Below are 14,322 nucleotides of genomic sequence, written 5' to 3' on the forward strand. Positions count from 1 at the left end.
GAAGGCCACTCTACTAGGGCATTGGCTACCTCGGTGGCCTTCCAATCTAGGTTGCCCATGGAGTCTATCTGTGCAGCTGCTAAGTGGGTTAACCCACATACCTTCATTTCTCATTACAAATTAGACATTGCTTCCAGGAACAGGGCTGATTTTGGTTCCACTGTTCTGAAGAGTCTGTTCCATTGAGCCACCCAGGATAGTAGGTGCTAGGGACGCTGTTCCAACCAGCAAGAATGAAGGCGAGATAGACAACTTAACATAAAGAAGTTATGTACCTACCATAACGTTCCATGTTAGTTGTCTTCTTCTCGCCTTCTTTCTTGCGTCCCACCCTCCATCCCCCTATCCTAGTAGACCGAGAAGAGTTCCTTATGTTTTTTTATCACTGGCTGAGTCTTCTCTGGCTATTACTTCTCACTATCAATCTCTCCAGTAGGTTCATGCATCCTACTACAGTTTACTGTATTATTATTATTATTATTATTATTATAATTGTTATTATTATGTCTGTAGTTAGGTTTACCAAACGAGATCTGGGTATCTAGTGCCAGGCATCATAGGATATAGGGGGGCCTCGAGCCAGTAAGCTGCTCTCGAGCTTTTGAAGATGGCCGAGTCAGAGCCGAGGATCGGCTCCGAACCCAACCAGCAAGAAAGAAGGCGAGAAGAAGACAACTAACATGGAACGTTATGGTAGGTACATAACTTCTTATTCTTTGCTTAGCAGCTTTCAAGTTGTTTAAGGCTTTTCTAGTGGGCACCTTCTTGTTCAGACACCCAGTGAAAGATCCGTCACCTCCTTGGGATTTAACAGTAGCACTTCAAGGATTAACTCAACAACCCTTTGAACCTTCAGCAAAACTGACTTAAAATTCCTGTATTGGAAAATGGCCTTTTTAGTTGCTATTACATCTGCTAAAAGGATTTCCGAAATCCAGGCTCTTTCGTCAAATGCCCTTTGCATTGTTTTTTTTATAAAGACCAGGGTTACCTTATGAACCAATCCTTCTTGTCTACCAAAAGTTGCTTCTGAATCATATACAAGTCAAACCATTCATTTACCAGTCTTTCCAAAATTTTCGAACAAGGAAGCATACACACTGCATCGTTTAGATGTGCATAGACGGCTACGTTTCTGTTTACAGAGAACAAAAGATTTCGGAAAAACGAACTAGCTGTTTGTCTCTTTCTCATCTAGTTGGTTGGTTTCTCCAATTTCTAAAGTTACATTGGCCAAGTGGATAACTAATTGCATTTCCTGCATATATTCGCAGCAGGGTGTCTCCCTACCAAAACAACCTAAGGCCCATTCAACCAGATCCATGGCCACCTCATCTGTCTTCTGGTCTAGAACTTCCTTTGGTGATAATTGTGCAGCAGCCACTTGGACTAATGCCCATACCATTATTACTCATTACAAATTTGAGATAATTCCCAGAAGCAGACCTGCTTTTAGTTTAGCATTTCTCTGGTATATCCTTCCATGAGGGCCACCTAAGATCTGTGTAGCAGGGGACTTTGTCCCATACATTGAGGAAGAATGAAAAGGACACCATCAGATATTAGTTATGTACTCACCATAACTATGCGGCTGTGTTGTCCATATTCATTCTTCAACTTCCCTCTCTGTCCTCCTTCCTGTCATCTTCTGAAGTGATCTGATGGACCTTTGGAACCTGTAGTTTCAGGTTTGAGCCCTGGTTTAATTTCTCTTCTCTTCTATTAAAATATATTAAGACCATTAAGGCAGCAAACTCAGTCTGAGGTATTGGGCATGGACTTGGGTATTATGGGCAGAGGGAGGAGCTCAAGAGTGGGATCTGAATTCTGTAGAATGTGGCTGAGTCTGATCCAAGGTCAGATGTATAACCTGTACATTGAGGAGGAATGAAAATGGACAACAGAGATGCATAGTTGTGGTGAATACATAACGTTGTTTCATCTTGAATAGAGAGTTTAACACCAAACCTTTGGAATATTACTTAATTACTTAGTTATTTTTTTATAACTAACTTTGTCATTAACTGTGGTATCTATATGAATCCTGGCCACAACTACTCTTTGCTTAGATGAGTCTAAAGATAACTCCAATATTGTTGAGTAACACATTTATACTACTTGAAAAGGAAGTTGTTTGTGCAATAAAGTCTGCTGCCTGGGTTTTAGTCTTAAATGGTTCATTTCCTCTTCTATAATGTACATTTGTTTATTTCATACTCAGCACTCCGTCACAGGGTGGTGACATATTCTTTCTCCAGAATGCTTACTTTCCTGTGTTCTCACATTTATCTGACATTTGTACGGGCAGTTTGTTTCTGACCCTTTAAATTAAGTAAACATCTAAGAAAAAAAAAACAAGAAAACCGGTGAAGACTGGCAGTTATGGGGGTTGGACAGCTAGTGAAAGCTTGCTAGAGCACTGTGCTTTGCAAGGTGGTAAAGCATTATGTCAAAACTTGCTGTATAGAAGAGAGCTGATAGTACAGATCTGCTTGTTATTGAGAGTCATTCACTCAGCGATACTATATTTGGTTTTCCCATTTTGTATAGCCAGTCTTATTATTATTCTGGAATCTTTGTATAAAAATATTAAGGTGTAGTTTATTGGTTTAATATTAAGATGTAAATCACTGGAGGGGGATGGATTGTTAAGATCTTAAGTATATTGTTTTTTTTTTTTTTATTTGGCTGTGGTTAAGGTTCACCAGGAGAACTGAGTTCCACTTTTGGGACCTTAAACATGTAAAAGGTAACTCATATGAAGTCCATTATGCTACAGACATGACTTCATATTTAACATTGATTTTAATGTAAATTGTCTTTCCTGATACCAAGTAAAAGGCTTTTGGTTATTAGGTGCATTTGTTTACTATTTCAGTTGTATGTTCCATCTCTGTTAGTGTAATGGCATGGCAGCATTGTGTTCACATTTGTCAGCTGTGCAGTGCTTATCCTTAGTGTGTGTGTGTAATACATGTTTTTTTGTAATGACCTGAGCACTGAGAGCTTTGGAACAACATTTTATTGATAAAGGAAAAGGTTAAGTGAGGGTAGGGAAGACAGTTGTAAAAGGAACTGACTGCTTGTCTAAGCAAAAGGTTTTTTTTTTCCCTTGTTGGTGTAATGGGGCTGATATGGACCAGTTGACATGAAGTATTTACCATTTAGTTAATAAAAAAAGCCACATTTTGGAATCTGATGTTGCAAAGATCAGAGACTGCATTTTTATATTTGTAAATCTAATGCTCCGTGTGTTTCTAATTACTAATGTTGTTTTTCCTTGCTTTGCAGATCAGCCTGAATGATTCTCATAACCAGTTAGTAGTTCATTGGGCTGGAGAAAAGAGCAACGTGATTGTAGCCTTGGCCAGAGACAGTCTATCATTACTTGGTCCTAGGAGTAGTACCAGTGATGTAAGTACCACTGGTATTGTGAGAGGAAATGAAAATGTAAAACTGTAGTTCTATTCTTGCACTCAATCAGTTACCCACAACTTCTTGCAGAAAGTCCCTTGTAGTAATGTCGAGATAAATTAGCTAAAAATACTGTTTTTCTTGTGTCTACAAATACCCCTGTTTCTCCCAAGGATGCTGCTGAAGAAATACTGTCTTGGTTAATTTCTTGCACCCAAGGAGACGTCTTTATAATGGAAGATTTTAATATTGATTGGTATGGGGTCCTTGAATGACTGTTGCAGGCGAGTCAGTCAGCTGCTGTGATGGAGAAGGTTTGTGAGAGACAGAGTATCTTAAGGTGGGTTTCTTACCGCTGCCCCATTAAAAATTCCATTAGTTTGAGTGGTGATGATTTAAGTGACCATTTCCCAGTGAATGCTGTCTAGAACAGAAAGTTTGAAAGCATTTTCCTTTTACTAAGCAGACAAAATGTTTTACGCTTCTACTGTCACACAGACACGTAAGGAAAGAATCTGGGCTCTACTGCACTTCTTTGACCTGGAAGCAAGTATTCGCTGATTTTACTTTCTCTACAGTGTTATTTTTTTGCTGCACTATGTTGCAGGTAAACCAGCTCTATGCCACTGTCGTGTTCCACTAAGGAGTTGAATGACCCGAGGAATTGGCAAACTAATCTTAATTGTTGATCTGATGTTGTCATTTTCATTCATTCCTCAACTGATGGGTCTCTGATCTGATTCAGCCAAGTTTGCCGCCATATCGCCACAGATGCAGATCCTCTCGCTGTCGAGCTATTGGTGTTTTTTCTGGGTTAAAACAGTGATTCTTTTTTATTTTTTTTCTATCACCTTCCTTCCTTTATTCCAGTAATTTTCTCCCTTTAGTTGAGTACTCTTATTTTGTGACTTTTACTGAGATCTCTGTATTTCCTTCCAGCACCATTGTTGGTACTTTGGCTTTCTTTTCTCTGTCCTCTTCCTACTCCTTTTAGGGTACTCTTGACTACCATTGTTGGTAGCCTTTCTTGCTTTTACTTTTTGCAAAAAAATAAATATATATATATGTGTGTGTGTGTGTGTGTGTGTGTTGTATGTAGTTTTCTTTTTGAGCCTTCCCCTTTTTAGGTGCAGACTAGGATGGCTTGATAAACCGTCTGGCTTTAAGAAATGCATTTCCTGTGGGCACAAAATACCCAATTCAGATGCACACAGAGAGTGCATCTATTGTTTGGGTGCTGCCCATTTAGGTGCAGATTGTACATTTTGTGCCGGCTTCACCTTCAGGGCACTCATAAATAGACACAACAAATTTCTTTTGAAGGGTCTTCCTTCCCCTTCTTCTTTCTCTATTCAAGCTGGGGCTCAAACTCCCTCAAAAAAATCCAACAAAGGGAAACCGAACTCTGCTCCCAAGGACAAAGAGTCTAGAAAGAGATCTCTGGATTCTACAATGTCTTTGACTCCTTTCTCAGAGATACTCCAAAAATGTCAAAAAATTCAAATCCGACGACTTTGGATCCTACCGCTCCAAAATTAAAATTACTTCTGATCCAGTCACATAGTCGTTTGCCATATCCAATGCTTTCTCGACTCCCTTCTCATTTTTTGCAGGAGTCTACTCACAAGCACTCAAGGCTACCATTCACTAGCTCCATACTCAGGTCTTCCAGGAGTTTGTCTGAGGCTGAAGTGGATAAGATGATGAGAAAATCCCTCAGAGCTCAGATCCGGATGGGGGTAATTCTGGCTCCGTCTCCAGTTGGAGCCATGAGCCTGCCCTTGACCAGTCCTCCTTTAGTTTCTCCTTCTTAAATCTGGCTTGTTGTTTTGGAGCCCTTAGATCTAAGCTCCAGGGGGGTGTTCTCAGTGGGTTCAAAGACAGTTTGCTGTTTGAGCCGGATGGCTCAGGAAGCAACTGGAGTCAGTCTTTCGAAGGCGGAAGGCTCTCTCAGCTGAAGAGAAAGAGTTGGATAAGGGGACCAGCATAGACTCTGAAGTTATTGGAGCCATCCTTGCCCCTCGGACCTTTGGCTGTGGACAGCTCGAATCCAACTCCATCCTCGGTTGGAATGTTTACAGGGTTTCAGAGGTCGGCGATGCAGAAAATGTTGGCTCCGCTACCTCTGGCTTCAGTCTCCCCAGGAACCCTGCCTTCAAGATAGTGGAGAGGTTTTTCTCCTTACGTAGAGAAAGGACGTTCCTACCCCTCCCCTCATATCATATCACATTGCCACCTTCAAATCTTTGTTCTTAGCCTTGATCTTCTATTCCACCTGGACAACCAACCCATTGAGGTCCCTCAGCAGAAAATGCGTAAAAAAAGAGAGACGCTTGGATTCCCCCTCAGGAGTTTTTTCACTGAGGACACCGATTTTGATGAAGTGGAAGGGTCCCCCAGATCTTCACCTGAAGACGTTTCCTTTGGAGACATTCTTGAACTTCTAATAAAAAAGATGGTTGGTCTTCCAACATCCCTTCCTAAGACGGGTCTGTGTTCCTGGATGCTTTCTGGTCTGGGCAGGTTACATCTTGGGTGACACCCCCCCCCCCCCAGCTGATGAACATATAAGTCTCATCTTACACCGGGCTGGAAGGAACCAGATACTGTGGAGTTTATCCCTAAGCACCCAGACAAATTTTTAGCCCCCCCTGAAGGACAGAACACACAGGAGCAAGGGTGTCCCAGTTGATGCCATGGTTGTGGCAGCAGCCACTAAGAGCTTGCAGAGCTCTTCTGTCCATCCCCCTAAAAGGGACTCTAGAGCCTTGGACAGATTCAGTAAGTGTTTTTATCCTTTAGTGACCTTTGCTCTGAGGTAGTTGAATTACGTGGCATGTTTCATGAGACTGCAAAGAGATTTGACAAAGGAGCTCTCCACATCTCTTTCAGGGTCCATGTCTGTGGAAGAAGAAAAGAGTCTCTTCACAACTGGCCACCCTTCAATCTATAATGCGTCCATGAGGCTGATTTCCCACAATGGTGAAAGGTACCTCACAGGTGACAGGTTCAAGCATAGCCATTAGGAGACCTACCTGGATGTGTCTATGTGGATTTATGGAGTCCTTCAAGGAAACGTTTGAAGGATCTTCTTTATTTGGCCTGAAAATAAAAGAAATGCTCTCCAGAAGTGATCAAGAAGGAAAGACCTTGTCTGCTGTAGGAATACGTTTTTCTGTCCCTCAGAGAGCCTTTTCCTGGAATCATCTAGGAGGCAGAAAGATGTGGTTCTGCAAATCTTAATGGTCCTTTCCAAGACTCAAGAGGAAAGAGTTCTCGAGAGACAGGGGGGAAACTGTAATGGAAGACGCTGTCTCCACGCAGAACTGGCCTGCAGAACCAGGGTTTCCATGATTCCTTTTCTGATGAACCCTACCACCGTTCCTGAAAGGTGGCCTGACTGTTGCCATCTGGAGGCAGTTGGAGGGGCATTTATGTCTGCACCAGAAAGCCTGGGCATCCATCACAGAAGATTCCTGGGTGCAGGGAATTGTATCCAGAGGTTATACCATACTATTTTCCCAAATTCCCCCCTGCGAGAATGAATAGAATCCCTGATGTCAAGCCCAGTCAGAGGGAGATGGGAGCATTAGAAGTAGAAGAGCTGCTCAGGAGGAGTCATCCAAGAGGTGCCCTGAGGCCAGACAGGATCCGGACCTTACTCAAGATTGTTCTTAATGCCAAAGAAGACAGGGGACTTGAGACCCATCCTGGATCTCAGCAGGTTAAACTAGTATGTTAAATACACAAGGTTTTGGATGGTCACAGTTCAGTCCATTTTGCTTGTGAAAGGATAATTGGATGTGCCCAAGCGATCTTCAGAATGCATACCATCACATCATGGTGAACAGGCGCTCCAGGAGATGCGTGTGGTCCTTGCTTGGAACTGGTCATTACCAGTTCAGAGCACTGCCCTTTGGCCTCACCACAGTTCTCAGGGTGTTCACCAAATGCATGTTGTTGATAGCAGCTCACCTGAGAATGCTGGGGCTCGGAATATTTCCACTGGCTCTTAACTGCCCCATCCAGGCATCTACTTCTTCGGGCAAGGGACTACTTGCTCCAGTTGTCTTCATCTAGGCATCACAGTCAGTTAAAGCAAGTCTCAACTCACACTCAGAGTGTGTGGAGTTCATAGGTGCGCATCTAAACATGGTCACACAGCCTCTCTTCCACCTACTGAACTTCAGACACTCAGATCCTCAGATCATGAAAGTGATCTCACACATGCCTCTGACAGAATGTCTAATCTTACAAGTCTTGGAATTCCATGGCAATAGCTATCACCCTAGTTCCTTTAGTAAAGTTTCACATGCAGATTGTGTAATGGACTCTTATCAGGACAGTGGTCTTCTCTTCAGCAGCCTTTATCTGCCCCTGTCAAGATCACTCAGTCTTCCAAAAATATGTTCTTTCGTGACTTCATTTGGATGAAGTTTTTCAAGGCTGTTCTTTTGTTGTTCTCCTGCCCACAGCCATGGTGACTGTGGATGTCTCCCAACAGGGGTGTGGGGCGATACTACTTGGGAAGGACAGTCCAGAGTATGTGGTCCCCAGAAGAGGCCAGAGCACATGTCATTGTTCTAGAAATTAGATCAGGTCTAGTGTTGCAGGCCTTTTAAGACTTTCTTACTTCTGGGATGATTACTATTCAGATGGACAATATGTTTGTATTCTGATACAGCAACAAACAGAGGAGAACCAGATCTTGCCCACTATAGCAGGAAGAATTGACAGTGTGGCAGTGGGTGATCTCTTCCAGTCGCTTTCTCCTAGCAACACACATGCCGGGGAAATCCCGCATGATTGCAGACAAACTAAGCAGGTCTATTCCAGTGCCTCACAAGTGGTTGGTTTCTCAATGTCAAAGTAGGGGAGAGAGGTTTCCGTCGATGGGGCCAGCCTTGCTCTGACCTTTTTGCATCTCCCCTCATCAACAAGTGCAGCATGTTCTTTGTCCTGATCCCTCCAATGGGGAGTCACTGAGAAGTGAGATGCTCTTGTCCACGATTGGCCTTCCGATCTTCTGTATGCTTACCTTTGTTACCTCTCATCCCCAAATTTTATACAAAAAGCATAAAAAGCACAGTTATCCTCATTGCACCTTTTTGGCCTTGTCAAATTTGGTTCCCTTTCCTCTGGCCTCATCTTCTACATCCACCTTTATACTGGATCCCAATCCAGACCTCTTGTCTTACCTGACAGGTATGACTCATCTGGATTTAACAGGCCACAAACTGACTGCTTGGTTTCTTCAATTCCACTGATTGCTAGACAGCCCAGGCTCTCCTCCCTGGTCCGTCATATTTTTTTATCTTCTCAAAAAGCTTCTACTAGAAAGATTTATAAAAGAAAATGGAAGAGATTTGTGTTCTGGGCTTTTAAGAGGGATATGGACTTTTTTTGCCCCTATTCCAACTGTACTTGATTTTTTTAGCTTCAATTTTCAATGAAGGAGCTAGCTTTTCTACTTTTAAGGCCCAGTTGGTTGTCATTTTTGACTTTCATCTAGGTGAAAATAATTCTTTTTTAGCTTCTTATAAATTATTTTATTTATTTATTTTACATTTGTTAACCGGGAAAGTCCGACTGGATACAAGTCCGTTTTCAGCGGAGGCCCGGGGAGAAAAGCTCCAAGTAATCAAAAACATTTCATAGCCCATAATATAGATAGTGATATACAGTAGGAACTATTTAGGTAGTTAACATATCAATAGCAGCAATTTTACAAAAGCATTTAGTAGCAAACATATATGAACATGTTGAAATTATTAAAGAAATGATTAGGCAAGTTACAGTCAAGAGTAGTAGGTCTATATTCAAGATTGTTGTTGCCATATAGGGTGAGATATAGAGGTCAAAATAGATAGAAAGATAGCATATACAAAGCCTTTCTCAAAGGAACTTTTTTACTTAAATCACAAGGAAGAGTAGGATCCTTTAGTGGAGTAACTGTTTTGCTTCAAACGCTGCCCCTAGCCCCCTTTGAACCCTCAGCCAGGTCAGACCTTAAGATTTTGCATTGGAAAAGCATTTTGCTAGTCGCTATTCCATCAGCTGGATGAGCATCTGAACTCCAGGCTGTATCCTCCAAACCTTCTTACCTGGTTATTCACAAAGACAGGGTTTCCTTATGGTCCAACCCATCTTTTGTTTTTGTCTAAGATAGCTTCGGAGTCAAATACCAACCAGATCATTAACCTATCAGTTTTATTTCCAAGTTTTTCAAACAAGGGAGAGTACTTGTGCCGTCTTTTGGATGTACATGTATTACTTCAGTTTTATCTACATAGATGGTAGATTGACAAGCTGTTTATATCCTTCTCGTCTAACCTATTGAGCAAGTCATTTTCTAAAGTTACACTGCCGGATGGTTGATAGGGTGTCTCCTCTGTTTATAGTAAAAGTGGATTGTCTTTACCTAAGCCTCCTAGAGCTCATTCGATGAGGTCTGTAGCTGTATCTTCAGCTTTTTTGGTCTAGTGCTTCCATAGATGACATTTGTGTAGCTGCCTCTTGGTCCACTGCTCATACCTTTATTGCTCATTACAAATTGGGTTTGGTTTCTAGGAACAGAGCTGCTATTGACTCTGCTGTACTATGAAATATACTTCCATGAGGACCTCCCAAGGTTCATCTACCTGGGGAACTCTGTCCCATCAGTTGAGGAATGAATGAAAATGACAACATCAGATAAGTTATGTACTCACCAAAATTATATATCTGTGTTGTCTATTTTCATTTTTCCTCCACCCCAATCCCCTTCCCTTTGCTCCTGGAGAGGTCTAAGGGTATTGGTTTGGGAACTGTTCTTTGTTTGAGCTCCAGCTCTTTTGCTTATTCTATACAGTCTTGAATTCTCTTAAGTTATTATTCATTGACTCCTATCTGAGGTACGTTAGGCTGGTGAGGTATTATGGGTAAAGGAGAGGATCTGGAAGAAGTGGCCAAGTTGAATCTTAGACCTATCAGTTGAGAAAGAATGAAAATGGACAACAAATATGTTTTTTTTCAACTAAAACTCCCAAAATAATGTTCAAAACCTACGGAGTTAAGAAGCAAATTAAATGGTTACTATGTAAAAGTGTCTGTCCACGAAATGTATGTTAGGACAACTTAGTTAAGGTAACAAAATTATGCCATACCATCTATAGTAATATTTCAACTTCCAAGAAATTAAGAGTCTGTCTGTGAAAGGTTCTTAGGACAGCTTAGTTAAGGTAAAAAAAAACAGTTTTTGTAAATATCTTCTCTATGCTATACCATCAATAATAATAATTCAACCCCCAACTTTCTTGGGGTTTAATTTCTGCTCAGTATGTGTTTGTGTTTTCAAGAAGGTGTTCTGTAATGTTGTCCTTGTCTTGAGCAAGTTATTTCCATAGTATCTCAAACTTTTCCCTGGTGCAGTAGCCTCATAAGTCATTTTCTTCAGGAGCGTTATGTCCCCTCAGTATGGAAAAACACCTTAAGTGTACCAGTCCACAAAAAAAGATCAGTCTTTATTTGTAGCAGTTATCACTTCATCTCCATATTCCCCTTGTAAAAAATACATCACAAATGAATGCATGTGCAGCTATTAAAATGCAAGTTAATCAAGGGGTTGTCATCAGGTGTCAGCCTGGATTTTCACCCCGAGTACTGACACTGTCCATTCACTCCTCACTCATTCCCTTCAGGAAATGTTTAACATGAAACAACATATAGATGTGTTATTCTTAGATGTGTCAAAATTGTTTACCAGGTTAAATGACTTCCAGCTATTCTGAGCATTTCAGTGGTTCTTCAGTTACTTACATAAGAGAATATAATGGGCAAATATTTGATGTTGTCTAGTATTGTGATAGTAAATATCCTCGTATATTGTGATAGTAAATATCCCCGTACCTATATCATGGCATATTTGAAGTTCATGACGTTAGTTTTTCATCATTCTGTGAAATTTGCCAAGTGTATTTTCAGCCCCTAAAATGTACTGTATATTGCCTCCTTCTGTAGTTTATATGAGGTTACCTGTATTGGCAATATATATATATAAATGTGCTTGGAAATCAATTTTAGTAGCCCAGGTGCTCGTACTACTACTACTGGGGGTGTTTGAGTGTCCTCCTTTCACAATTTTTGTATTCCTTACAAATGAGACTTGCCTACCAGGATGCCAACACTTCTGGCTAGTCCACACAGCTCAGGCTCCTTCCTCGAGCTCTGTATGTCTGCAGTTCCACGTGAAACTGAGTTTGTCTGTTATCCAATGTAAGTGCACCCTAGGCCAGTGGATTGGGGGTAAAGACATTTACACTAGGCCTAGAGGTAACTTTTAAATGCCTGGCCCTCAATGTCCTGTTTCGATACAGGATATCCTTACTTTTTTGGGAAAACTTGGCTAGTCATAGAAATGTGAACTAATAATGACCAGTTGGCAAAATGGTTAAGGTCTTTCCCTTCCATGCACAAGGTACATGGTTTGATCCTGATCTCTGACGAATTCCTGTTTGGAGTGTGCATGTTCCCCCTGTCTCTCTGTGGGGTTTTTCATACCTCCGAAAAACATCCTGAGTGTTTCTACCTCAAGTTCACCTAAGACTGGAACTGTGGACAGCAGCACAGACTGTAGATGTGCCTTATAGAGGGAAGAGTTATGTAGACTAACTGCTTGGGCATCTACTGTGGTGCATAGTATCCTCAAGATAGGAGAACATGGATCCCAGACTGTGTGCTGTGGCAGGGCTAGCCACTCAAAGGTGTAAACGTATGGCTGTAGGTGATATGGGCATGGGTATTAGCCGGTGATGAGTGGGTTGAGGACCCGGCCTACTCGAACCTTTGTCAGGGACCCATGCTAATGGTAAGAAGGGTGCATGTGCCCTTGTTGGTCAGTGTATGCCTTCCATAAAGCATAATCTATGGACTAGCCAGTGTCCAGTTGCCCAGCTTGTCTTACCTGGGATAGCTGTGAGTGAAAGCTGGAAGTAAAACCGGTCAGTCTTCCAAACATGAACTAAGAATTGCCACACTCTGTGTAGGTTCACTGACAGGATGAGGCTTGGAAGTGGATGACGTGATGGTAAGGAGGAGGCTTGACATCATATATATCCAGGAGACAAGGTCAAAGGGTAGTGCAGCAAGGCCACTTGGCTTGTGATCCAGAGTTTACTACTGAGGAGAAGGACAGGCTAGAAATGGTGTGGGAATTGTGAAGGAGAGGCTTCTGAAGACAGTGATGGGTATCATCAGAATTAGTGACTGACTCAGGCAGTCAGACTCCAGTGTAATGATTAGACTGAGATTATGAATACAGTAAACTCTTAATTAACCGGAACTCAAGCAACCGGCAAAACAAAAATCGAAGAAATACAGTATAATTTTCATGTGTTGTACTTTGTTTTCCCTCTGCAGAAATGTACCTTATGTTTTTAGAGTTTGAGTTTTAAAAAGGAAGATTAGGAATAAATTGTCTCTCTCCCCAACCTGAGAATAAGTCAAACTAAACAAATAGTATAGGGACTGTTTTTATGATTCTCTCAAGTGACCAGAAAGTAGTTATCCGGTGTCTGCCAATCCCCATGAGTGCCAGTTAACTGAGAGTTTACTGTATTGCTCTTTGTCCCATAGCACGGTTAAGATCGTGAGGAAAGGAGTACCTTCCGACAGTAGTTATAGGACCTACTAGATAAAGCAGGACAACAGAAATTGGTGCTGATAATGTGTGACCTGAGTGGACGTAGCAGGACAGACAGAACAGTATATGAGGAGTGCTTGGGTCCACATGAGTGGGGCAACAGGAATAAAGGAGAGGCCATTCTAGACTTCTGTCTGGCAAATGGCTTGGTGGTAGCCAGCACATGGTTCAGAAAGAGAGAGACAAGATCACATACAAAAGTGACCAACATGCAACTCAGGTAGACTTCCTCCTAGTAAGGAAAGGGCACTGGGGTAGAATCAGCAATTGAAAAGTCATCCCCAGTGAAACAGCTCACAGCATAAACCACTGGTTGCCACAGTCACCTGCAAGCAACAGTCAGAGAAGGCTCTAAGGTAAAGAAAGACCAGGCCGAAGACCTGGAGGTTGACTGAAGAGAAAGCGCAACACTTCAAGGAATTGCTCACGGCTGTAGCACCTCAAGAAGAAGAGGAAATGGGTGGAGTTGGAGAATGGCAGCGGCTCAAAACATGTGTGAGGACTACAGAACAGATATGCAGCCCATCCAACTATGGAAATAAGGTACGTAAGGAAAGCTGCTGGAGGAATACAGAAGTCCAGAAATTCATCTAAAGAAAAGCACTGCAGGAAAAGTGGGAGATAGAAAAGACAGACCAGGCTAGGAAGGAATACTGGTTGACTAACAGAGGCTAAGAGAGGATTTGCAAGAACAAAGGTTCAAAAGCAGTTTACCAACTTCTGGAAAGTAACTCTGGGGATGGCGCAAAGAAACTCAGAGGTTGCAAGACAAAGACAGAAAATAAAGATAGACAGTTTTCATAAGGAATGTCAGCAACAACCCGCTCAAAATTTCTCAGGACATCAAAGGCAGATGGAAGGAGTACTTCCAGCAGCTTCTGAATGAAGAAAACCCCGCAGAAGCTGTACTGCACTAGGCACAGCCTATGGTGAGAGAAGAGAAGCCCACTCTAGAAGAAGTAAGAACAGCACTAAGGAAAATGAAGTTGGAGAAAGCAGCCAGCTCAGATGATGTCACAGCAGAGGTGATCAAGATTTTGGGAGAGGTGGGGTGAAATGTCTTATGTGGGTACTCGTAGTAGTATGGAGAGAGAGAGACATATCCCAGATGACTGGAAAATAAGCATACTAGTACCTCTGTTCAAGAACAAAGGGGACACTCACAACTCTGGGCAATATAGAGGCATCAAACCTCTATCACACTACATAAATGTTCTGGAGAGGGTGAT

The 14,322-nt window shown here is 42.0% G+C and overlaps 1 protein-coding gene across 1 annotated transcript in view; it reads left to right on the top strand.

The window, feature by feature from the left end:
* SORL1 (sortilin related receptor 1) overlaps positions 1-14,322 on the top strand; it is a 5,131,225-nt gene that overhangs the window by 202,981 nt on the left and 4,913,922 nt on the right. The window contains exon 2 of the mRNA XM_044081038.1: positions 3,292-3,414. Within this exon, the coding sequence (XP_043936973.1) occupies positions 3,292-3,414 (123 nt within the window). The remainder of the gene's footprint in view (positions 1-3,291; positions 3,415-14,322) is intronic.

The sequence above is a fragment of the Protopterus annectens genome, chromosome 8.part0, assembly GCF_019279795.1.
Source record: "Protopterus annectens isolate FY-2018-M chromosome 8.part0, PAN1.0, whole genome shotgun sequence".
In the NCBI taxonomy this organism is placed as follows: Eukaryota; Metazoa; Chordata; order Ceratodontiformes; family Protopteridae; genus Protopterus; species Protopterus annectens.